At 39.3% G+C, this 26,718-nt stretch overlaps 1 protein-coding gene across 3 annotated transcripts in view; it reads left to right on the top strand.

The window, feature by feature from the left end:
* The window catches only part of SNCAIP (synuclein alpha interacting protein), a 94,956-nt gene that overhangs the window by 13,142 nt on the left and 55,096 nt on the right, over nt 1–26,718 (top strand). For all 3 annotated transcript variants that reach the window (XM_054810363.1, XM_054810364.1, XM_054810362.1), the window contains exon 2: nt 22,229–22,331. In XM_054810363.1, coding sequence (XP_054666338.1) covers nt 22,275–22,331 — 57 coding nt within the window. In that variant the 5' untranslated portion in view covers nt 22,229–22,274. The remainder of the gene's footprint in view (nt 1–22,228; nt 22,332–26,718) is intronic.

The raw sequence follows: 26,718 nt of genomic DNA, 5'->3' as shown, positions 1-26,718 counted from the left end.
GGGGTGGTATACTGATTAAATTAATTCCACATTTTCCTGTGATCAGTGCCACTGCAGAAGATAAGGTGAATAAGGGTGTTGTGTGGCTTTAAGGAGACAAACCAGGGCTGGGGTTTGAGCACTGTGTCACAAAACTACACTGTCAGATACTATGTTTTAATTGAACTGATTTTACTGTGAGTGGAAACTTCCAAAGGATCACTGCACTGGTGCTAGTGCCCCCAGTGCTGCTGCCGTTGATTCAGTGGAAAAAGGAGACATCTCAGTTTCTGATTTTAAATGAGAGTGCAATGAGTCACATCTGCTTTATTAAAGACGTTGACACAGAATTCCCCACCTCCCCCAAACCAACGCATGGTTTGGAAAGGCTGAGCTCTGCTATGCTTGATTTCATCCTAACATAAGTGCTGGAGCCTACATTAGCAGTGGTAGTTGCCATAAGCCCTTTGCTGCTCTGTCTTACTTTGGGGCCAAGTATCTGGTTCCTTGTGGATGCTGTTACTAGGGTGTATTATTTTTGGATTTTTACAGAAGAACTAGGTTACCAAAAGAAGGCATCTTTTTTTATTTCTGTAGTTCATGAACTTGCAACAGCCCTGCAGATGTTGAATATTCATTACCTTTGCCAAAAGACTTTAGAAGTTGTGAACGCTCTTATGGCACAGTACTTTTCAAGCTGTACCTGGAGTAAACTGTTGTTAAAGCAAAATATCGTGCGTATTTGTATGTATCACCTTCTTCTCAAGTTGATTGGAAATCATATGTAACCATTCATTTCCTGAATGTTATGTGTAATTCTCCTGAAAATGCATGTGTCTAAAGTCTTACTCAAGTCAATACAAGGACAGTATGTGTGCTCACACACGCTTTCTCACATGGTGTTTCTTTACTTTGGTAAAGTTTTATGGAGTAGTTTTAGGCCACACATAGGCTTTGTACTTTCAGGAGCCATTCAGGATATAATGGTTGAATTTGCATTTTTCTGTGTGTTTTCCATACAGAACGAGTCGTGGTGGTAGTCTTGTCGTGATGGTAGTCTTGACTAATGGCTTGATAGGGAATGTGGAAATGCAAAGCAAGATATTGTTAGTATTCCAATAGTTAATTCCTTCTTACTTGTCAATGTTACCAAATAGTTGCACAAGGCTCTGCTGTTTCTTTGGTTACATTATCAGTGTACTGATTGTGTCAAATAATTTAGGAGTCCTGTCAACTGATCTCCTAATTGTCATTTAGTAGTTGCCTCCTGAAGTAAGGAAAAGGAATAAGCTTTGGCTTTAATGTGGAGTGCACTGTATTTCAGTCACTAGTATTCTTTGAAATAATGAAGTGAACTGCAAACGGTCTTGACATGAAATAGCACAGCATTTTATGTCTCTCTTTCACTGTTCCAAGCAACCATGACTTGATCCATATAAGTCTTTGGTTCAGTCTCAAATCTAAGTTTAATGGAGGATTTACAGAAATGTTGAACAGCACTAGTACTTTTACATGATTGATGCAGTGTTCTATATATATTTTACAGTTCTGCATTATAAATTATTTGGTGTTTTAGTATTAAAAACAGATGACAACCTATTGCTTTAGCATTATGTATGCATAGAAGATGGATATATACCCATACATACTCTCTGTATTTGTGATGTTGAACCTCTATACTATATTAAAATGTATTATTCATTTATGCCAACAGCCATGAGTCAGTGGAAAATAATGGGCGCAATCATTTGAAAAATGCGCATTCACAATTCGCTTGTATTCATCTCAAAGTTCAGACTGCAGATGTGTAACCATTCATTTTACTGTTCTCAGTGATGCATGTAAGCCTCCTGAGGATTCACATTTATGAACTTCCTGCATTGCCATTGGTATTTAAAGTAGAACAGATAGGTAACATGAAATAAAATTTATTTCTGCCATAGAATTTACTGATACAAGAGGTAGTTATAAAAAAACATTAAGACTCAACCCGATTATATAAAATACAGCTGCTATGTTTTCACTTGTAAAGTCATAAATTCAATTTGCAGTGGGCTTTGTCTAGTAATTGCAGATATTATATGTGCATTTTCTCCTAGGAGTCACACTTTGGATTAGAAGCAGGGTTTTTTCCTAAAATTTTGCGGAAAGTAGAGAAAAAAGATGAGTATCTTTTAAGCTTACTCTGTTAAGCAAGCTTTTCTGGTCAGATTTCACATTTCTAAAAATGATTGAAGAACAGAATTGTTAATTCCTGATATTTCTGCTCAGTTGTAATTTTCCATGGAAAGTTATGTCATACACAATCTCCTGATCTGTATGTGAATGTATTATTTTAACCTGGGTTTAGTGTTAGCGTTAAATTACTGATACTCAAAACAAATGTATTTGAAGACGACTTTGGGTAGCTCTGCTTAAGAAAATATTTTTAAAGCACAGAGGAGGTACAATGAACTATTTACTAGCTGCCCAATTTAAACTTGAGCTTTTGTACATTCAGTGCTTCAAAATACATTAATGGCAGATTTCCCACTGTTGTGCATGTTCTTTTTTATTACTGATTGTTCCAGATTGTGCTTCTGGTCTAATTTAATCTTATTCATACCTTGATAAGGTATGTAATTTTTTTTCCCTTTGATTCAGTTGTTTTTGTTTTGTTTTAGTACATTTTTATTATGTCCTTTATGTTTTTTCAGCATTTCAATAAGCAAAGGAAAAAGCCCTTTCATGGACATTCTTAACAGAGCTGCTTTCTACTTATTGTTGAGATCTTGCATTTCAGAGGTTGTTTTGATTATGGGGATAGTGCAATGTGATGAATCATAAATTCAATCTTATTAGAACCTGCATAAGAAAATACTGCAGTATCAATCCATTGCTGGAAGTTTTATTCTTGAAACCATTCAGAATCCAAGTTAAATTTTTTTTTTAATTTTTTTTTTTTTTTAGTTTTAAAAACATGTTCAGGTTGATTGCTGTGATGGGGGAGACGCTGAAAATGATGTTTTAACTACAGGTATAGTATAATATAGTGTTTCCTACGTGTATTTTAGATCTACAACTGCAACGTGAAAAATGTGAGTTTTGCCAGGACCAACTGACACAAAAATTCTTTTCCCGTAAATGGAGTGGTTTAAACCAAACAGGATGCTTGAAAAATTACAGCACTTACAAAATCTTTTAAAAATATTTGCAGATTACAGTTCTTCTAGACATGGGCCTCCAGGATGGCAACATAATAAATAATCTACTTTGAGGGAAATTCCTTCCATAAAATTGAGAAACTGAAAAAATCACCAGTGCTGTATTTACATCACCATAATTCTGCAGGGAGAAGGAAGTAATTCTCTTTCTCTTTCTAAATTTGAAAACTAAATTTAGTGTACATTAAGAAAGAGAGAGTAATCTTTTTTTTTGCACCCCTTAGTCACAGTCTATGGTGTACTCTAAGGTGCCCTGTCCTGGCTGAGAGAGGTGGTGATTTGGAGCCAGCACAGCTGATGCCAGAACTGCTACATTATTCATTGGTGAAAGCAGGAGGATAATCAGTGCTTGCTCTTTTCCAGAATCATAGGGAGCTTTTCAGATTTCTGAACTGAGAAGTGCACATATGGCATGACCTCTGGGGACTAAATTATCTTCCCTGGAGTTCAGGTTTGGAGACTGGCTGATTTCACAGCACTGGTTTTCAGGCCGGTAGGTGAATCTCATAGCAGCAAATCCTTTCTGGTTGTTCAGTGTAAATCTGAATTGTAGGCTTTGTAGTATATCAAATAGAGCATGATATTCTGTACAATTTTTTGTTATGTACACTCTTAATTTCTGTATATACACAAGTATGCAATGGTGTATATTCTGTCCTAGTGAGACTTCTGTTTCTGAAAGATCTTACTTAGATCTGACTTCAATTAATGTTCCTTAGCATGGGAAAAACTGCTTAAAAGGTCCTGCTGCATTTTTAGAGAATTTATACAAGCCTTAACTAACCTGCAGGCAAGTGTGAAGTTAAGTAATCTTGCAGGGAAGAATGTGGCTTCATAAGTATTTTGGTGATGGGCTCTGTCACCGTTCGAATCTGTCAGAGGAGAGATTATTGTCTTTACCAGTTACAGTTCTACAGATGTGCCTCATCTCTTATCTAAACTCCCCCATAAGCTGCTTAGTAGTTTCTTTGTGTGACTTTCCAGCACTTCCTATGGCTCTGCATGTGTTTCTGCAAATCCACAGAGAATGGTACTGCTACAAAACTCAGTTTCTTATCTGCGCTTATGACTGTGTTGGATCTTTGAGCGTTTGAACAGCGAAGTGACTGAAATTCTTCATAAACGGTCAGAACTTTGCGAACTCAGCTATTAGGATTGGAGACTCTGTTGGATCCAGGAATTCAGGCAGATTCAGAATTTACCTGACCGTGTTATTCTACCTTCTCTAAACTTAATAAAGTTTTAGGACAGTAAAGTTGCAAAATTTATATCTGAATAACTGCCTGTTCAGCACAGTATCTGTTCTGTCATTCACCTAAGGTTTCAGTATGATATTGCAACTATTCACAAAAAAAAGCTGATGATGACGACATGAGGGACATTCATATTTTATGTGAGCCTGAATCAGTAATTAGCAGAGTACTCTGACAGCTGCAGACAATGCAGTCTTGTCTTTGCCGAGCCAGGGTTCTTCTGGAATTATGAAACATCATCTCTCATCTTATAAGAGCATTCGTGAGAGCTACAGCTGACTTTTGAGTAGCAAAAATACGCTTCTTGGAAGATAGATTTGCTAGATAACAAGCAACCTAGGATCATATTCATCAGTAGCAGCTAAGTGCTGAACTGACATTGCAACCCAGAGTTCCTTTTCAGACTGTACAGCTATGATAAAGATCAGTGAATCATCTGTATAATTGAAGCACCATATGAACATAAGGTTCCTAACTTTGACAGTATTCCACAATGCAAATTCTGGAGTTGGCAACACTTTCTTATGTGTAATAGGATATATGAACCAGGAAATCCGTGTTCCTCCCTGCTCACCAGATGTAATGCCCCTTTACCTTGCAACAAGTGAATGGAAACGATTGGAGCTGGCTTAAAAGGAATAATCTCTTGAACAGTTGCAACCGGCACTGATTTGTTCTGAACAGTATTAAAGCTGTCTTCTCTTCCTGGAACTGGGACAGATCCTACCTGGAGTGTTGTTGCTTTTTTCAGTGTATGCGTGCGTGGGAAAAAGAGGCAGTAAAAGAAATATTCCTTTGTTCAAAAAATGGAATAACAGTCATACAACACTGACTAGCCAACTGCATTTAATCCCAGTGAAGTAATTACACTTGTACCTTGGTCACGTGCCAGCACTGATGATGTGCTTTATAGATGCAGAAAATTATCTTAATAAAACTACAAATTATAGTGCTACTATCCACAAGCGCAAGCTTTCCTCAGACAATATTGTTTACTTAAAAACTAAACATCGTAACATTGATGCTAAATTACTTACGCAGATTTTAAACCAAATCTAGCCAATCAGTGTTTCTGCTTACTTGTCAGTTGCGGATAACTAAATATTTGCTTGTGAAGCTAAGCTGCTGTCTGCCAAATGTTCTCAGTTTGTTTTTTTTTCCTCAGTAAATAGATGTATTCCCAGTTTCTAATTTTATTCTTTACACCCTCCTAGAACTAGGAGAAGAAATGTTGGTTGTTATAATTTTTAGTGAAAAAACAGAGATTGTGGTATTTGGCCGTACATTCTTCCAATAACCCCTGTCAACAGATTGTGCTAAATGTAACAGCTGTTTCTGATGGGCCCAATAGTCATTACTAGAGAAGAGTTCAAGAGTGCAGTACGGGCTATCTCAGTGGAGGTGGAGGAGTTGGGAGGACTGGAAATGGAGATGGTAGCTCAACAGTGAGAGCTCAGTCCTTCTCTTTGTATGATAAGCAGCTCAGGCATACAGTTTCTGTATCTTAAATTACAGTCTCTTTCAGAGGTCATCCTAAGTGATATGGTTGCATAATTTCACTTGCGAAGGCTGGCAGCTAGAAATCAGAATTGGGTATTAGTAAATAGTTACCAGAGATCAGAACCATCTGGTTTTGGCATGCTTTCTTGTTGCCTTGAACAGAAATGTAGTTGGTGTGGAGCTAAAATGAAGCTACCGCTGAGTAAAAAACTTAGTTACAAATCAGTCAATACTTAAGTGTATTTCTGTTGTCCCATTCTGGTTCATCACCAGGCCCTATCTGATCATCATTAGCTATTAAACTTCCCAGTTTTCACTCTCTAGCTCACTACATGGTTTGATAGCTTTATGAATCACTTCTTGTTCAGTGAAGTTTGAGTAGAATATATAAAAAGAAACTAAACTGTGTTTTTAACAGTTTTGATAGGCTGATCCTTGTTAATATTTTTGTTTTTCCATTACCTTTGAAACTTTGAGGTCATTGCCCCAATTTTTCATTCATTTGAGGCTGATTTTTGAGTCATTCAGCTTCTTCGTATGCTTGAACAAGAGGCACTAAACAGTTTCTCTCAGCTGCAAACATTTCCTGTTATCCAGCTCTGATTTCTCCTACTGTTGTCACCCATATCCATGTATTCTGGTGTTTTTCCAGACAACAAGGCTGCTTTTTGGCTCCCTCATTTCCTTTCCATGTGTCCTTAATTAACAGTGACACCCACAGAAGTAGCTAGAGTCCTTTAGGCAGAGCACTTAAAATCTTGAACTTTAAAAGAGTCACATGTATTGGAGCAGGGGAGTCTGAATAGTTGTCTGGAGAGTAGACTCCTGGATGGAAATAAACAGAAGTGCAAATGAAAAGTTTTTCTGTTTGTTTTAGTAATTTATAGTGTGGAGTCAAACCCAAGAGATAGATTTAAACTTTAGCGGTAGGACATCTGTGGTCTGGTTTCCAACTGTAGTAGCAAGTCATTGTGGCCAACTGACATCCAAAAAGTTAAAAATACTATTGCAATATTTTTGCATGTGGTAGAGGAAAGCATACTGGTTTAAAAACTAATCGTATCATCTGTGATCCTTCCACATGGAGGACATTAGTTGTAAATTTCTGTATGTTCATTGAAGGTCTGCTTTTTCCTTTCTCTCTCCTGTGTTTTCGGCAGCTATTTTTACCAATAAAGTGTCAGTAAAATACTGGTAAATCAGAATGGAGGAGTTCTAAATCCACTTTTTACAAATGTAGTAAATTACACAGGATGGAAGTGTACCCACTCCCTTTCCTTATCTGTGTTGTCTTTTAAACATGTATATTAAAGTTGCACAAATCATAAAGGTCGGTATTATTCCAGTGAGTGGAAGACAATGAGGCGTGCTTTTTCATCTGTCTGGTAAACAATTCTGGAAAAAATAGCAGTTGAGAGAAGAGATGATAGATGCTTTCAGAGACAACATAGACAGTAGTCCTAGCAGAGTTCTGTCTGCTACTGGTTCTGGTTTTGGTAAAAATAGATAATTACAGTAGGTTATACAGGATCACAGGGCTCTTCATGAAGACTAATTGCTAGGTGTCTGATTTGGAATATGAAATAACTATATTTGGAATAAAAAGTTCAAGATATTTCTTACATTTTCCTATAGTTGCATTCAGAATGTTTCCATGTCTAGTGTGATCTCATTTTCTTTGACTGAATTGCCTTGTTTGATGCAAGAGGATTAAAACTCAGAAAAGAAGTAGTGAACAAAAAATAGCTGAGGAAATCATGCTGTCCATTTTAGATTGTAAAGAATGATCTGCGTTTTTAAACTGGTGAAGTTTTCTAAAATTTTCATCAATGTTAGTGTTCCCCATCCAGAAATTTGTGACTTTTATATGTCCCTAATGGCTTATAGATATTTAGCTGAATGACAATTAGTAGGGGAGCTGTGTTGATCTGTTTGTGTTCTTTTTGACGTATCAGTCAATAGTAATAAAAAAATGGTAAGATCAATTTCAAAACCTCTTAGCAACCACATAAAAAATAACAACTGTATTGATTTTTCTGATAATTGTCCTGGAAGAATGGTGGGAGCTTAATGGTATGAATGTAATGAAATGCATTTATCAATAGACTGTGTTGGATATACTGCATTAGAAGCCTACAGTAAGATGCTGTCAGTGGGGGGTCTAGATGTAAACTTTCATGGCCTCTTTCACAGACTGATGAAAGTGCAGAAATAATGAAAATAGGAGAGAAAACAAATACTGGAAATACTTGTAGCAAAAGGCAGACATTTGAAAGGAAACGCAAGAGTAAGGCCCTCTTCATTAATCTAGCAAGTTCCTTAAAAGGACGTGAAACTTAGTCTGTCATACATATGTTCTAGATTTTATAGAAGAGACTTTGTGAGAAATATTTTCAGAGCCTGCTGAGACGTAGTCAGGATTATGGCAATTTCCCATAAGAACATGTGTTTACCAGCTCCAGCTTCCTTTTGAAACACTGTAAAGAATTGCTTTCATGAATAGGGTTTGGGGTTTTTTTTCTGTTTCAACAGGCAGAACAAACAGGATATCTTGGTCATAATGAGCAGCATAATGAAATGATAAGAACATCCTAATTGCAGCTTGTTTATATCATGATTATGCAAACAATTATTTTGATAGGTATTTCTGTTTCTATACACCCTAAAAAGTCTTTAAACAGTATTGTCTCTTTGTTGTTCTTTTCTCTGTTAAATACTTCAATATATAAGAAGGACACTAAAATTAAAAAGCATTGAAGCCATGCCAACCTGTAAAAATGTATATAAAATGCAAAATTAGTCCTCGTCTCTCCCTCGGATTTATTTCTCAGTGTTGGATATCCTACATTACTAGCATTATGATATGCAGTGTTTGAAATGTAAGCTTCCTTTTATTTAGTTTCACACAAATTTATAAGCTTGCAAAGTAATAGAAAATAAGTACTTAGAGAAAGAAGTCATTGTTAACATAACAGCCACCAATACTAGTCCGTACATCTCTTCAGAGACCTGCTTGGAAGAATCCCATAGTTTACAGCCCTGGAAAGAAGAGGAGTCTGAAAGCACTGGTTGATATACAAGGATCACCTCCAAGCTCAAGAAAAATCCATCCCAACAAGCAGAAAATCAAGCAAAGGTGGCAGAAGTCAGTCCTGCTTGGTGCATGGATGAACCAGGAGGTCCTGACTGAACTCAGACATGAAGTGTACATGAGGTGGAAACAAGGGCAGGTAACCCAGGAGCAGTAGAGTTGTTGTCTGATTTTGCATGGATAGGGTTAGGAAAGCCAAGGCTGACTTGGAGTTGAATCTGGCAAAGGATGTCAAGGCTAACAGGAGGCTTCTACAAGTACATAAACAGCGAAAGGAAGACTAGCGAAAACATAAATTTTAAATTCAATCTTTGCTGTTAAAATTTCTGCTTATAAGTGTACTGTTTGCCTCAAGTGTCCATTTTGTGGAAACCGTTGGAACATTTCATATGAGAAAACCAAGTGTATTTCATGGGGAAGATGCTGATCTTTTTTGTGAGTGGAAAAAGTGGTATTTTTATACCTGAATGATAAGAATGTTGCACTTTAAGTAGCTTGCTTTAGCCTTTTTTTTTTTTTTTTGGTAACTATTTCATATACCTCTAGATGACTGGGTTTTAAATTTACAAGTAGATAACTTTAAATGCACATTAGTATTTCTCCTGTAAGAGAGATTTGAGAGCTATTACTCTCTACATTAAGCAGAAACACTTTGTCATTTAGAGTCACACTGTCACAAAATGTTTAGTGGGAAGACTGAACAAATTCATTTTGAGAATAAGTGGTAGCTGAAGATAACATGAGGTTAAATACATATTCATAGAACAGTTTAAGGGAAGAAGTAGAAGTTCGTTACCATTTAAAGACCCCTTTTAAAGTGAAGGGAGCAGCCATCATGCCCAAATAGGGTCAGTGGCTGGCAGGAAGTAGTACTCCGCAGCTTAGGTAAGTGGGATGAAAGTTGCATTGGAAATAAGTAGAACTACAGGATATTTTCCACACTTGACTAGTTTAATGTCCTTTAGCAAAGAATGGCTGAGAAGAATGAACATTGCTTCATTTTATCTTCCCTCAGATGTAAAATCTCTTTTTTATATGGAAAATCACTAAATAAGGAATGAGGTCCCTGTGTGCGAGAAGTATAATAACATGTCACAGTGGAGAGGAAAGGATGCTGCGGCAGTGCTTTCAGTCAGTGGAAATGGTACCTCTGTGCGTGGTACCTCAGTTAAAGCACTGCTTTTCTTACTAGCACGAGTTGGCAAATGGATAAATGGCAGAGACAGACCAGATTCCACTTCTATTGCAAAAGTTAAGATGTTAGAAGTTGGAGTAAATCCCACCACCTGCTTTCCTTACAGTTTGGCTGCAGATTGCATCCAAGGCAGCAACTGTATGTTCCACTCCAAATGCTCACTGAGCGTCCAGTACAGCTACTGTCCCTGCTCTGGCCTCTGTTATCACTAGATCACTACAAACAGTGGCATTATAAAAATAAGTTATGGTAATGGAACTGCATGTATTCTTGCTGTGTGTTCTAATGAAGGTTTCTGTCCGGTCTTTCCCTCCATTTATGCAGATGTGTACATACGTAATTTTCAGAGGGGAGTTGTTTGATCTGGTTTTGATCTGCATGTTGGTGAGTCTTAAAGCCCGTAGAAAGAGTTAGCTGGTAGGAAATAACTGAAACAGTTGCCATATAAGCTAGAGTACAATGAAGTAAGCGTATTAATATTGCATGACTGTAGGATAATTCATAATAAGAGCAAATAGCCTTATAGTAGTTCAAAGGGAGTAAACACATAAATTAATCAAATACAGCCAATGAAGTATCTCTTTTTCAACAGATTAGCTGACCTCTTATTTGTTTTCATCCTGTCATTAAAGTTAAGCACACAGTGCATTAGCTTTTAGCTTTTGTACAGTGCTTGAATCACATATGCAGTTTCATTTTTGAAATAACAGCTATTAATTTCCAACTCCAAAGGTTTCTCCTTCAAGACTAATTGAAACAAACAAGTTTATTTTTCTAGGCCTCATTCCAGAATGCCAAAGTACATATATTCTGTCTCACTGCTTGGAGTCCCGTTTTCCTTATGCTTGAATCTTAAAGGAAATACAAAAGCATGGGGTGGAAAGGATGGGTTTTTTATGAGAAATCTGGGGTGGTTTGCAGTGAGCAGATGTCTTTCAAGTTCTGTTATAGTAAAAACAGCTCTTCAGTTAGATCAATCAGTAGCCTGAATATCGATTTATTTTTGTTAGATTGCTGTTTTTCTTTTGGAAATGAAGAAGTAGAATCACTCTCTTTTAATATTAAATGTAACGGTTATTCATGAGAACACTAAATGGAGTAGTATTTAGAAAAGTAAGAAGGAAGTACTTCCTAACAGCCAAATAGACACTCCTTGCCTTAAAGTGGGTGACATCTTAGTCACACAAATATTAATGGCAAAGGCTGCTTGTACTTTAGTGGAGCTCAGATGTCATCCTTGGAGTAACACTTCACTTTTGCAGTAAGTTATGTGGACTACTATTCAGTGTGCTAAAAACCTCCCAACAAACATGAGCAATGGTGTCTTAATAAGCATTCTGATGTACGTATTTCTTACAGACTACATAGTGTCAGTGACTGTAATTGTTAGAAACACTTGATGTTAATATGTCTCAAGTTGTGATGAATTTTCCGTGCAATTCATGGGGGTAGAAGAGTAGGTGAATGACACACTATTACCTACCTCCATATGACTTCTTCAAGATCATCCTCCTTAAGACACCATAGGATTGCTTTATATCCAAGCAATAAAGATGAATATGTGATCTTGAGGTCTAGGTAGATGATGAAGAGAAGTTCAATTACGTTTGGCCAGAAACAAATACATTTGTTCTTATCTAAAACCAGTGCTGAATGTGCATTGACTTCATTAGGAACAGACCTGGGCTCAGTACTTGTGCCTCTTCAGGGCTGCGGGTGGATTGTTTCTGCATGTCTGGAATGCAGAGTTTTTCTGAAGTTAAATTTTAAAAATAGCATCTTTTGGTCTAGGAAAATTGTTGTGCTTTGCTGCATTCTTTCTTCCTGTCCTATCAGTGTAGCTTGTGCAGTGATGGTACTTGTGTGATGATTAAAAGCAGTGCTTTTATGTTGACTTGTTTTAGAAGTATCATAATATTATGAATTGCTGCTGTGAACTTTTAAACTCAGGAAAACTTCTGAATAAATGTGATAACGGATAAGGTAATTCTGGTCTCAATTCATTCCTTCACTGAAATAAATCACATCATTTTTCAGCCTCACTGTTAACTTTCCTTTTTTTACAATAAATTGTTATTTAAAATTCATCTGTACTTTTAAAAATCTCTCCCTGCTCCTATTGAGCCTTCTCTTTATATTTTTATATTTTAAATTTGACTGAACAGATAATTTCCTTTGCATGATATATTTTTCTTGGCTTACATAGAAGGAAGAAAAGTAAGTAAAACAAACTAGTACAATGGACGTGCTCAGTCAGTAAGAGGCAATCCAGACACTTAGCATGACAAGTAATAGAAAAAATGTTACTTCATGTAATTAGAAAAAAACAATTTGGGAGCCCTAGAAGGTAACAAAAATTGGTTACATAATGCACTGCATTATAATATCATAAACACTTATATGACTTAAAAGTGTCAACATAGTCTAACTATGAAGCTAAAGTGGTGTACTTAAAAGCAAACAAACCTCCATTTGAGTTGCAGTGTTGCTCTTTACATTCTCAAAGTCATATGCTTGAATATTTATTGATTGTACCCAAGTAATTTCCCCCTTAGAGATACTGAAGAGAATGTAAATATGAATGAGAAGCTGGGGTCTTCTAAGAGTGCATATGTGTATAGTATTGAAGTATTACTCATGACTGGATGATCATTGTAGGTCTTCCAATTGATCTATTCTACTCTACTGTATTCTATTCTATTCTATTCTATTCTATTCTATTCTATTCTATTCTATTCTATTCTGAATAGATGAAACTACAAGCTTTCTGTCTTCGATGCTTTCTCGTGTTCTCCATTTGTCACCTGTGGAGGTGCCATCTGTATTTGGTGAATAGAGACTTTCAGTTGTCCTGGAAATCTTTTACAAAGCTTCAAATATGACTTCTTCCAGAGTCCACTGCAGTGTATTCACATCATGTTTATTATTTAATTGGATTACTCTTGTACAATGGAGCTCTGTTAACAGACAGCACATAGGCTATGCAAAAAGCCAGACAAATATAGAGTGACTACACAATATCTGACTTAAAGTCTTTAATATGAGACAACACACAGCTAGGCACTGAGGAGCATGAGAAGCAGTAAGAGGTGTGATAGCTGGAAAGGCGGTGGTGTTAGCCCAGACTAGCTTTGCTAGGGCCCAGTGGCTAAGCTTGCTTTCTTTCAATAGTGCAGTTCCCATATCCCCTAATTATGGCAGTGCTCCTGAACATACTATATACTGCTTTCCTTATACTGTGTAGTAAATACGGTTACAAGGCCAAATTAATATTTGGTAGAACTTCACTGTCACAGTGGAATATGAGGATGGAGGAACTGAATTCAAAGTTCTGGATATTTCCTACTTATGACAGATGATGTGTCTTCCTGAGCTATAGGTTTTAATGGGCTGCTGGGCTTTTCACCGCATGCTAAATAGATTTAACATACTGTAACATTGAACTGTACTATTTGTTGGAAAGTGAAGAAACTTGGTTTTATGCTCTTGGTGTTTCTTAATGTTAGGGAATAAAATTCAGACACTTACCAGATTTCAGGCATTACGTGAAACACATACTGTGTGCTGAAATTAAAGATGTAAAGTCTCTCCCTTCTGCCCTAGAACCTTGTTCATCTTGAGCTACTATAGCCTCTGATGCTTAGGAAAGGGCAATATGTTTATTTTGTTATCTCAAACCTATAATTGTAAAATGTAACCTTATCCCCTAATTAAAAAGCAGCCGTCATGGCATTCTGGCATTTAAAACCTGAATCTTTAATATTAACTGTTCTTAAGGAAACAGCCTTTTGCCAACCACTATAGAAGTGTTTACATCTGATTTACTTTATATTTGATTGAAAGTTTAAGTAAATCCCCAAATATTTTGGTATAGTAGTTCAGAGATGTGGAAAATAAAATCTCATGTGGCATTTAGTAGGATTTCTTAGAGTTACAACTGAAATTGACAGCAGACCTTTTTATTGTTATTTGTTCTTGTTATTTCTGTATCCATAAATAATTAAACTGATGCATTCTCAATTAGTTGTTTTGTTTTGGCCCAATAAGGACATTTCCCTTGTGCCCCCTCTTAGATTTAGTCTTTCACATGCAGCACTGAGACTGTTTTTTGGCTGAGGTACTGGATCAGATTCCTTTCTGAAGCTACCAAATTCACTACAACCTTGTTGCAAAGGGGTTACTACAAATCAGTTATGCTTTTTTTATTCCACAGTTTTGCATTGAGCAAATAGAACAAGAAACTGAACCTGATGCTTGCTTACTTTCTGCCTGCCATGCCAGTCTCTTCATTCACTCAATTAATTGACAGACAGCAAATGCTCACCTGTATGGCCTTGATGTGCATTAGTGTGAATAAGGCGATGGCCATTGGCTTCACAATACAAAGTCAGCAGGAAGACTGGCTTTTAAAGCATTCCTGACATTCCTACGTTGAGTCTTATTCATCCTCAAAACGCACACCAGCCCCTAGGTGTGACTGTTTTTTGAGACTCTGTGGTGAGACAAATCCAAGGCTTGATCTAGCTTTACAAAGAAATCTGTGAACCATGTAAGCATTTCACCTGTAGGTAATGCATGCCCTCAGTCTAGAGCGGAGTTTTAGTGTTTGCAGAAATTGATGAATTTGTTCCCTGTATCTAATACTTCATTGCCTTTTTTATTATTACTATTTTTTTACTGAGAATTTCTTTCTTTGCCCCTTTCTTCCTCATTCACCTATTTTGTATTGAAAGTCAGTTACAGGGTTTGAGTTCAGACAACTAGTTTTAGCTGAGAAGGATAAGAGCAGAGGACATCTATGTTTTGAAAAAACAAAAAGGATTGCTGCTGTTGTATGAAAAGGAGAAGGATGTTGGGGTTTTTTCCCTTCATTTTACAACCTAATCCCTATTTAGTATGTGTTGCAATGCAACATATGCAATACGTTATTATACTGATACTAGTATTACCACATTTCTGTATGGTAATTTTTCACTGGATGATTTCTTCTGGTGGAACTGTTTCATGAAACTATAAAAAACACTTTTTCTTCAGTACATATAGGTGATATTTATGTGATTTTCTTCTTTTAGCTGTGAATTCTGAGAGCAGACATGATTTCTTTTACCTGTGTAACATGTAAGTGTGTGTGTATATGCCTCTGCAAGCCAAATTGCCAGACAAGAAATATCCCTTTTGGGGTTAAAATATTGTGGAATATTTAATGACTAGGTTCCAAAATACAGTTAGGAAAATTGATCAGTTAAATTTCAGACATTTCTGCTGGCAGGCTATAGACAATCATCTGTATTGCTTTGGTGTTGATGCTGGAAATATATTATTTATGTCATGGCATCCATTGCTGGCCGTTGCAATTTTGGTTGCAATTATTTTTACCTTGAAGTTACCCAGTTGTGCTTATGATCTGCTTGCAAATGCTATTTGGATTGTTTATATTTCTGTTAATAGGCTGGATTCAGCCATTGCAAAGGTCTCAAACTAACCACAAAACTGAGTACTATCCTTACCATATGGTTTGCATTATACATAGTGTAGTTCTGCTATATGAAATAGTATCAAAAAAGAGCACCTTTTGAATAAGACTCTAAGTACAGTCATGGGACATCTTATTTGGTCATAGTATTTGTCCTGAGTTGCTGTCTAGTTTTACCTTGTCCAGAAAAAACCCAAAAATCTTATAGGAAACACAATGCGTGAGTCTCTTGCCCTTTCTTTACATATAACTGAACATTATCTTCAGAAAGAGAAGTTTTCCATACAGAAAATGTGTTTGTTTTGGTTACCAACTTTCTCTTCAGCCTTTATGTTTTTCATAGTCTTCTGTTTTGAGAAGACAGAAGATAGCATTTTGGGGAAGTAATGTTGCAAGACCTTGGACTGGCATGATGAGTTTTGTACATCTCTAGGTGAAATGCAGTCCTTGTGTCAGCTGTGGATGGATGCAGCATTTTTTTGTCTTAATGGCTTCTTGCAGTTTAGAGCAAAAAAATAAGTTTGAAAGGTTGAAATCTTTTTGTTCTAAAATCTTGAGATATGCAGTACCTAGGAATAGTAGTTCTTTTATTAAAGCTATGGAGGTTTTTTTACCTGAATAAAATAGTTTTAATTGCAAAATAAAATCTTTAGGTCGCTTCATGATTCTAGTTTAGTATGTAGCATGTTTAGGGTAGCTTTACTTATCTCTTCCATTGATTTTTAAACATACTGGATGGAGTTTTTTTAATCCATTTAATTCCAGTGAAAAACTGAAACTCGGTGAAACTTTGGTTTGTGTTTAGGCTATTTGTATGTGATACAGTCCTGATGTGGTTTAGCCCCAGCCGGTAGCTGGGTGCCACGCACCACTCACTCCCCCCTCCCCCGGCGGGCTGGGGAGAACGGAAAAACAACGGCAAAGCCTCGAGGGTTGGGATAAGGGCAGTTTACTGGGACAGCATGGGAGAGGGGAACAATCAACAACAGTGCTGATAACAGATATTCACAATGGGTGATAACAAAGAACAATTTACCGATCCCACGACCGACCGGACGCTCAGCCTGTCCCGGAGCCACACCGAACCCACCCCTGCCCGACCAGCCCCCTTTTATGGTGAGCATGATGTCACGTGGTATGGAATAGCCCCCGGCCAGCTTGGGTCACCTGTCCTGGCTCCTTGTGAAATTAACTCTTTCCTTGCCAGAACCAGGACAAGTCCACATATGTCTTTAACCTTTAAACTTTTACATTTTAATTCTCATTCTTGCTTCATACAGGTATAAACTTATGGAATGATACTGGGTAGATTTTACAATCCTGTAATTTGTGAAGGACAGTACATATACAGTTGGCATTTATCTTGCTTCTAAAACTGACTTTATCATTTGGCTTGAGCTGATATCAATAGTCACAGTGATAAACTGACAGCTAGTCTTTACCTCTGTGGAGGGACATTGTAATAACCTTGGCTGGTGGTCAGATGCCCACCAAGCTGCTCTCTCATTCCCCCTCCTGAACAGGACAAGGGGAGAAAATAAGATTCATGGGCTCATAAGATCATGAGATCAAGACAGGGAGGTGGCTCACCAATTACCGTTGCAGGCAAAACAGACTCAACTTGAGGAAAATTAATTTAGTTTATTGCCAATTAAAAATAGAGTAGGATAGCGAGAAGCAAACACAAAAACTAAAACACTGTTCTCCCACCCCACTCTTTCCACGTCCAACAGGGGGACGGGGAATGGGGGTTGTGGTCAGTTCCTCGCACGGTGTCTCTGCCACTCCTTCCTCCTCAGGGGGAGGACTCCTCACATTCTGCCCTTGCTCCAGCGTGGGGTCCCTCCCACGGGAGACAGTCCTCCACCAACTTCTCCAACAGGAGTCCTTCCCACGGGCTGCAGTTCTTCACCAAGTGCTCCAGCGTCGTCCCTCCCACGGCGTGCAGACCTTCAGGAGCAAACTGCTCCAGCGTGGGTCCCCCACGGGGTCACAAGTCCTGCCAGCAAACCTGCTCTGGCCTGGGCTCCTCTCTCCATGGGGCCACAGGTCCTGCCAGGAGTCTGCTCCAGCGTGGGCTTCCCATGGGGTCACAGCCTCCTTTGGGTGCATCCACCTGCTCCGGCATGGGGTCCTCCACGGGCTACAGGTGGATATCTGCTCCATCATGGACCTCCATGGGCTGCAGGGGCACAGCCTGCTGCACCATGGTCTTCTCCAAGGGCTGCAGGCTAGTCTCTGCTTCGGCACCTGGTCCACCTCCTCCCCCATATTAGTGTCTGCAGGGCTATTTATCTCACATATTCCCACTCCTTTCTCTGGCTACAGTTGCTGTTGCACATTTTATTTTTTCCACCTTCTTAACTCAGTTATCACAGAGGTGTCACCACTGTGGCTGATAGGCTTGGCCTTGACCAGTGGTGGGGGCTGGCATTGGCTCTGTTGGACATAGGGGAAGCTTCTAGCAGCTTCTCACAGGAAGCTTCTCACCCCTGTTATCCCACCCCTCCCCCACTATCAAAACCTTGCCACGCAAGTCCATTACAGTGAGAGTGCACTTTGCCACAAGTAAGCTGTAATGTCACATTAAAGCATAACATTGAGCTGTTGGAGTGAGTGCAAAGGAGGGCCACGAAGCTGATCAGAGGGCTGGAGCACCTCTGCTATGAGGACAGGCTGAGGGAGTTGGGGTTGTTCAGCATGGAGAAAAGAAGGCTCTGGGGAGACCTTATAGCAGCCTTCCAGTACCCAAAGGGGCCTACAGGAAAGCTGGAGAGGGACAGCTTAGAAGGGCATGTAGGGATAGGACAAGGGGTAGTGGGTTTAAACTAAAAGAGGGTAGATTTAGATTAGATGTTAGGAAGAAATTCTTTACTGTGAGGGTGGTGAGGCACTGGAACAGGTTGCCCAGAGAGGTTGGGGATGCCCCATCCCTGGAAGTGTTCAAGACCAGGCTGGATGGGGCTTTGGGCAACGTGGTCTAGTGGAGGGTGTCCCTGCCCATGGCAGGGGGTTGGAACTAGATGATCTTTGAGGTCCCTTCCAACCCAAACCATTCTGTGATTCTATAAACCTTAAAATAATATACTGATATTCAATGTTTCTGTTAAGAAAGCAAAATCTCTAATGTGGAAAAGCATCTGTAGACTTGAATGTGTCATGCCTTTTCACAACGGCTAATTCCTTTCATTGCAAGGATTTTGTCTGATGTTAGTAGTTCCCTCTAAGAATAAATTCAGCATTTGGGAGTTGTGCAAAATGAAAAACTTCCAATTAGTTTCACATTATAGCCATTTCTTTTCCTCATATCAATTTGGACTGAGGGCTTTATTCTGTTTTTATCTTTTTGTAGCCATCTCCTTTCACACTGTCTCACTCAAGTCTAACAGCCACAGTGAGAGCCCATAACGGGTAGCTGAGGTTCTTCTCACATGCTGCCTTCTTCTCCAGTTTCTCCTTCCCAGAATTTCCTTCTCATATTGCAAGGAGCAGAAATATCCTAACACATTAAAGAAATGTATGCGTTTTTTCTTTTTTTCTATTTAAGAAGAAAATGATGCTTAATAGTCCTTCACCTTCAGTAACTTGATGAGAAATAAAAATATACTTTTCCATCTCTTTCAGCTTAAAAATGTAGATTTGCCTCTTGGTTCTTCTTCTAATAACTTTTCAAGAACAGGTGTCTTAAGATTAGCTTTGTGCTTGGGTGGGGTGTTATGAAGGAGATTAATGACTGAGGTTTTGTTTGCCAATAAGTATAACACCTGCAGAAAAGCATTTCATTCAAACTCCTTATCCTAGGGCATTCTTAACTGTATATGTATGTTTCATACAGTGATTTTATTTTGACCTACACAGCTGGCTTCATGATTCATAAACATACTTCTTGGCAGTTGCTATATGAATAAACTGGGCTTCCATTTTTTTTTTTTCTTTCAGACATTTTCTTTTCTTAGGTGCAAGTACTAGAAGGATTTAATTTGCTTCCATAATACTTAACACTTCTGTAGTGCCTCACATTATATAGAAATGCATTATCACTTTTCTTTTTCAGCTTCCTTTAAAATAGCTTCCCCTTTTACTTCTGTTGTACTAGTCTGTAGTGGTGATGCACACCTTCATTTTAGTTGGGATTAAGAAAGCAATGAGGAATTTATTGTCTTTGATCTTCTCATTTTTTAAGCTTCAATTTATTCAGAATTACATATTGAATTTTCCAGCCAAATTTCTTGCTTTGCAAGAGAGTTTTCTCTTCTTTTTCCCTTGCTGTGAAGCCCCTGATAATCAGTACACATTGATATAATTCTGTTTTTTGCCTTGGTTACTGTTTTTGGGGAAGTGCACTGGCAGGCTGACGAGAGAGAAATTATCCATCTGTAAAGCATTGACTGCATTGTGTATTAGTCTGCTTGTATGGAGAAGTGGAAATAAAGCATGGTTGGATTTTGTTTTCTGTGCACAGCATGATTCTCAGATCTTTTCTGCCTTCTTGAGCAGAGGAAAACTACAGTCACAGAAGTTGCTGTGTTCAGGGCAGTAAATTAATAGCATCCTTAAGAGAAGATACATCATTAGTGCAGCTATGGTTGCAGGGTCATGAGAATGCTCAACAGCTTGGGTCTTTACACCTATACTGAACTTCAGGAAGGACCCAGTGATGCTGAATCAAGTATTTTTGACTTCCAGTTCAAGTACCACTGTTGTGGTTTAACCTGGCCTGCAGCTAAAACAACCGCACAGCTGTTTGCTCACTCCCCCTCCCCCCTGCCCAGTGGGATGGGGGAGAGAATCAAAAAGAAAAAAAAAGGTAAAACTCGGGGGTTGAGATGAAGATGGTTTAATAGGACAGAAAGGAAGGACAGTAATAAAGGATAATGATAATAATAATAATAATAATATACAAAAAAAGTGATGTACAGCACAATTTCCCACCAACCGAAGCCGATGCTCAGCTAGTTCCTGAGTCATGCTGCCACCCAGCCAACCCCCCAGTTATACACAGAGCATGACGTCATATCGTATGGAATATCCCTTTGGCCAGTTCGGATCAGCTGTCCTGACTGTGTCCCCTTCCAGCTCCTTGGGCGCCCGCCACCTTCTCGTTGGCAGGGCGGTATGAGAAGCTGAAAAGTCCCTGACTGCTTGGCAACAACTAAAAACATCCATGTGTTATCAACATTCTTCTCATCCTAAATCCAAAACGCAGCACTACATCAGCTGCTAGGAAGAAAAGGAACTCTATCCCTGCCAAAATAAAGAAAACCACTTATCTATTCTCCCTAAAAATTGAAAAGGCTTCTTCATAACAGCTAATCATTGCAAGGATTTTGTCTGGTGTTAGTAGTTCCCTCTAAGAATAAATTCAGCATTTGGGAGTTGTGCAAAATGAAAAACTTCCAATTAGTTTCACATTATAGCCATTTCTTTTCCTCATATCAATTTGGACTGAGGGCTTTATTCTGTTTTTACCTTTTTGTAGCCATCTACTTTCACACTGTCTCACTCAAGTCTAACAGCCACAGTGAGAGCCCATAATAGGTAGCTGAGGTTCTTCTTACATGCTGCCTTCCTCTCCAGTTTCTCCTTCCCAGGAGTTCCATGAAATGATAAGAGTTTTCGATTCTCGAAGCAGTAAGGAGGTGGTTCAGCAGAACTGCCACCTTGGACTTTGGGAGGGCAGACTTTGGCCTGTTTAGGAGCCTGGTTGACAGAGTCCCTTGGGAGGCAGTCCTGAAGGGCAAAGGAGTCCAGGAAAGCTGGACGTTCTTCAAAAAGGAAATCTTAAAGGCACAGGAGCAGGCCGTCCTCATGTGCCAAAAGACAGGCTGGCAGGAAAGACTGGCCTGGCTGAACACGGAACTTTGGCTGGAACTCAGGAAAAAAAGTAGGGTTTATGGCCTTTGGAAGAAGGGGCAGGCAACTCAGGGGAACTACAAGGATGTTGTCAGGTTATGCAGCAAGAAAATTAGAAGTGCCTAGCAAGCAAGTCCTGTGAGAAGCGGCTGAGGGAACAGGGATTGTTTAGCCTGGAGAAGAGGAGGCTGAGGGGAGACCTTCTTGCTCTCTACAACTACCGGGAAGGAGGTTGTAGCCAGGGGGGTGTTGGTCTCTTCTCCCAAGTTACAAGAGGAAATGGCCTCAGGTTGCATCAGGGGAGTTTTAGATTGAATGTTAGGAAAAATTTCTACACTGAAAGTGTTGTCGAGCACTGGAAGAGGCTGTCCAGGGAAGTGGTTGAATCACCAACCTGGAGGTATTTAAAAGATGTGTGGATGTGGTACTTAGGGCCATGGTTTAGTGGTGGCCTTGGTAGTGCTAGGTTTGTGGTTGGACTCTGTGATCTTAGAGGTTTTTTCCAACCTAAACAGTTCTATGATACAGAGAGTAGACCTGGCAAATCATATTTAGCTTTTAGAATGAAGTTATAAAAGACTTTACAAGTTAGATCTTTTCAGTAATCTAACAACTATATTAAACCATTTCTGTGTGCTTTTGACTCTATAGTAGACAATCCATTTCTCTTTTCTTAATTAGGTCTTTACTACTGTGCTGACTCACCCAAAATGTCCATAGAAGAATAATGGAAGCCCCTGAATACCTTGATTTGGATGAAATAGATTTTAGTGATGATATATCGGTAAGTACTAGTCTTACTTTATTTGCTGAAATTGAGTCATTCTTAGATATCTCAATCCTGATACAACAGACAACACTATTGTTAGAAGCAACATTCCTTTTTACTCCTACATATATAGAAATGCTTAAATAGGTTGAATCTAAAATAAAATAAGGTGTTTTGTAAGTGAAATCTTTAATGAGCTTGGAAGGAAAATTTGATTCCTGTCCTTCAGGAAGTGAAAATAACTTGCAAATCAGATTAATAAATGAGTTTTATTTCTTGATTGCTTGTCTACTGTATTGTCTTGAATGACTTATCTGCTCTGTTATAATGTTAGCCTTAAACACCAAAATGGTAAGTTTACCTTTTTTGTAATTGAATGCATTTCAGTTGTAAAAGATCTGCCTTTCTCACCTCTGAGTTGCTCCTTTTTCATGTAAGTTGTTACTCTGCCCCTTCTACCAGTAGCCATCTCCAAATACGTAAAAATTTATGAGTAGGTGTAATGTAGCTACCTGTGACATGATAGAGTACAGAAAGAGGCAGAAAGACTTCACGGGGTTCATAGACAGCACTGATCCTTAGTGTCACAACTGAAACAACTGCAAGCAAAAAACTGGTCATCTACATTGTTAGGGGTTCTTATAGGAAGCATTGATACAGTATATTCTATTATTCATAATAATACTCCTACTGCCAGTGTTGCTGCTTTTTGTGTAACAGGGTTGCTAATATGTTGAATGTCTGATTAACAATGGACTTGAATACATAAATCCGCTGTAAGAAAATTATTAATTCAATTTTCAGATCAAAGAAAGTGTGTCACCATCTCTTTCCACTTTCTTCATAATTTTATAATTTTATTTCTTTCTTTTTTTTCTTTCTTTTTTTTTTTTTTTTTTACAAAGGGCTTGGTTTTCCCTTTTGCATTTGGGACTCTTGATTCATTTTAAAACATTCCAGATGCTTTATTCACAGACAGATTCCTTTCTGAGAGGATTTTATTTTTACCTATTGTAACATTGATTTTTTATTAAAGAGGAGTATGGCAAATGCCCAAAATATTACAAGACCATGAGCCAATTTTGAGCGAATACCTTATTCTGGGCAACTTTCTTTTGATTACTGTTATTTGTTAGATCATGTCCTGGTATCTGTTTCTATACTCAGTTTTGTAAAACTGTAAAACATAATAGATGTAACCTCTCCGTGTCTCTCCCATTGTGGCTGTTGCTGCATACTGGTGGGTTAGGTTACTCACTTTTCCGCTGAACAGCTCAGGCTGCCTGTTTTAATAGGCTGTTCTTTCGTTGGAGACTGAACCTTGAATAAAAAACCAGCACAAATTATAGAGGTAGCAGTTTTACTCCCTGCTTTAGCAGGTAAGAGAACAAAGGATTTGTTGCCAGAATCCAGATTAACAAGAGAATTCATGGTTATTCTAGTGCTCTACTCATATCTCACCATATACAGTTTAGAGATACCTGACCTTCACTTTTTATCATTAGCCTGTCATGGAAAGAGCAGCTGCACAGCATCAGTGTTAGCAATTTATATTGTTCCTGTTAGCCCCCTGGTTCTAATCCAGTCCAGAAGAGAACTGACTAAAAATAATGGCAGCAAGAAGGCTGTTAAAATGATGCATTTATAAAAGTACATGAGTTAGAAAGCCACTGTGTATAGTCCAGGGACTTGTAGACCATTTCAGCCAAAATGACCAAAATATAATAGACATAGAAAATAGACAGGAATTTGTTTTAAAAGGCAAATAGATATGTGAGTTAGTGGGTTTGGATTCTTTTTTTGTTCTTGTTGTTGTTTACATTGCATTTGTACATAATAAAATTAAACTGTACATTTCTTCAAAATCAAAGACTCATAGAATGGTTTTGGTTGGAAGGCACCTTCAAAGGTCATCTAGTTCCAGCCCCCCTGCCATGGGCAGGAACATCTTTCACTAGATCAAGTTGCTCGAGGCTCCATTTTGGTAGGTTGGTGTTGGCTGGCCACCAGGTGCCCACCAAGCTGCTCTGTCACTCCCCCTCCGTCAACAAGGTGGGAGAAAAATACGACAAAAAGCTCATGGGTCAAGGTAAGGACAGGGAGATCACTCACCAATTACCATGACAGGCAAAATAGGCTAGACTTGGGGATGTTGATTTAATTTATTGCCAATCAAACAGTGTAGGATAAAGAAAAAAAAGAACATCTAAAAACACCTTTCCCCCACCCCTCCCTTCCTCCAAGGCTCAACTTTACTCCTGACTTCTCTACCTTCCGGCTGCAACCAGCAGAGATGAACGGGGGGGCATGTGGTCAGTTCATAACACTTCATCTCTGCTGCTCCTTCCCCCTCACACTGCTTTGCTGCTCCAGCATGGGGTCTCTCCCATGGGATGCAGTCCTTCCTGAACAGCTCCTGCATGGGTCCTTTCCACAGGGTGTGTTCAGGAATGGACTGCTCCAACATGTGTCCCCCACAAGGTCTCATGTCCTGCCGGAAACCTGCTCCTGTGTGGGCTTCTGTCCACAGGTCACAGCTCCTTCCAGGAGCCTGCTCCAGCATGAGCTCTCCACAGGGTGCAGGTTTCTTCAGGGCTCATCCACCTGCTTTGGTGTGAAGTCCTCCACGGGCTTCAGGGTGGATATCTGCTCTACCATGGTCTTCTCCATGGGCTGCAGCGGGATCTCTGCTCCAATGCCTGGAGCTTTCCTTGTCCTCGTTATTCACTGACATTGGTGTCTACATAATTGTTTCTCTCACATTTTCGCACTCCTCTCTCGCAGCTGCTGTTGTGTTGCAATTAGTGATTTAGGATCCTGCCAACTATGCCAATTTGTCGCAAATTGATTTTGCACAATTTTGAAGTAGCAGCAATTTAAGATCTATTAACTCTATTATGGTAAATCACAAGATTAACTTGTATGATATTTAATGACTCTCAATTATCAGCCAATTAAAAATAAGTGATTCAACAAAATTTGTTGTAATCAAAATTTTGCGACTTAGTTAAAGATTTGAAAATGGCAAGGTTCACATGAGACTCATGACAGAATTTTCTAAATCAAATCACATACATATAAACACATACAGGTACAAACACAGATACAGATACGGACACAGAGTTTAACCTATGATCAAGATTTTTCTCTCTTCACGAATTGTGAATTACTCACTTTTTCCTTCATTAGCGTTTGTCAGTGGACAGGCTTTGAACCTGTTTCCTTTGTCAGCCTCTATCAGCGGACGATCTTCGAATCCTTGTGAAATCTGCCCTGAGAGGTGTCCCAGTTCAGGGGGAGGTACTGGGTCACAGCCTGCTGTGATTCCAGAGAGCTCAAAGGATCTCATGTAGCAGAGAAAGCCAACCCCAGAAAGCCAACCATATCCCAGAAACCCAACTGTATCCTCAGCTGCATCAAAACCAGCATGGCCAGCAGGTCGAGGGAGGTGATTCTGCCCCTCCATGCTCATAAGACCCCACCTGGAGTATTGCGTCCAGCTCTGGGGGCCCCAGGACAAGAAAGACTTTGAACTGTTGGAGCAAGTCCAGAGGAGGGCCATGAAGCTGATCAGAGGGCTGGAGCACCTCTCCTATGAGGACAGGCTGAGGGAGTTGGGGTTGTTCAGCATGGAGAAAAGAAGGCTCTGGGGAGACCTTATAGCAGCCTTCCAGTACCCAAAGGGGCCTACAGGAAAGCTGGAGAGGGACAGTTTAGAAGGGCATGTAGGGATAGGACAAGGGGTAATGGATTTAAGCTGAAGGAGGGTCGATTTAGATTAGATGTTAGGAAGAAATTCTTTACTGTGAGGGTGGTGAGGCACTGGCACAGGTTGCCCAGAGAGGTTGGGGATGCCCCATCCTTGGAAGTGTTCAAGGCCAGGTTGGATGAGGCTTTGGGCAACGTGGTCTAGTGGAGGGGGTCCGTGCCCATGGCAGGGGGGTTGGAACTAGACGATCTTTGAGTTCCCTTCCAACCTAAACCATTCTATGATTCTATGATCACTATTTATAGGATTGCAAGATGATTGACTTTGGTCAGGGTTTTTTTTCATAGAATCATAACCAAGACAAGAACACAATGTTGGGATCACAAAGTGGCCCAGGGGAGGGGGGGAGGAGGTGGAGGAGTGGGGCTGCACCACCACATGTTGTGCAATGGTTTTTACCTTTTGTTAAATATGTTATCTGAGAGATGCTACCAATGTCACTGATGGGCTCCGCTTTGGCCAGCAGCGGGTCCATCTGGGAGCCAGCTGGAACTGGCTCTGTCCCACATGTGGGCAGCCCCTGGTGTCTACTCACAGAAGCCACCTTTACAGCCCCGCCCTGCTAGTTTGCCACATAAAGTCAATACAGTCGTCAATGATGGGTGTCCACCAGTTACCTGGGCAACCTGTTCC

The sequence above is a fragment of the Grus americana genome, chromosome Z (genome assembly GCF_028858705.1).
Source record: "Grus americana isolate bGruAme1 chromosome Z, bGruAme1.mat, whole genome shotgun sequence".
NCBI classification, from domain to species: domain Eukaryota; kingdom Metazoa; phylum Chordata; class Aves; order Gruiformes; family Gruidae; genus Grus; species Grus americana.
Note: the sequence above shows the minus strand (reverse complement) of the source record. Positions and strands in the feature narration are given on the sequence as shown.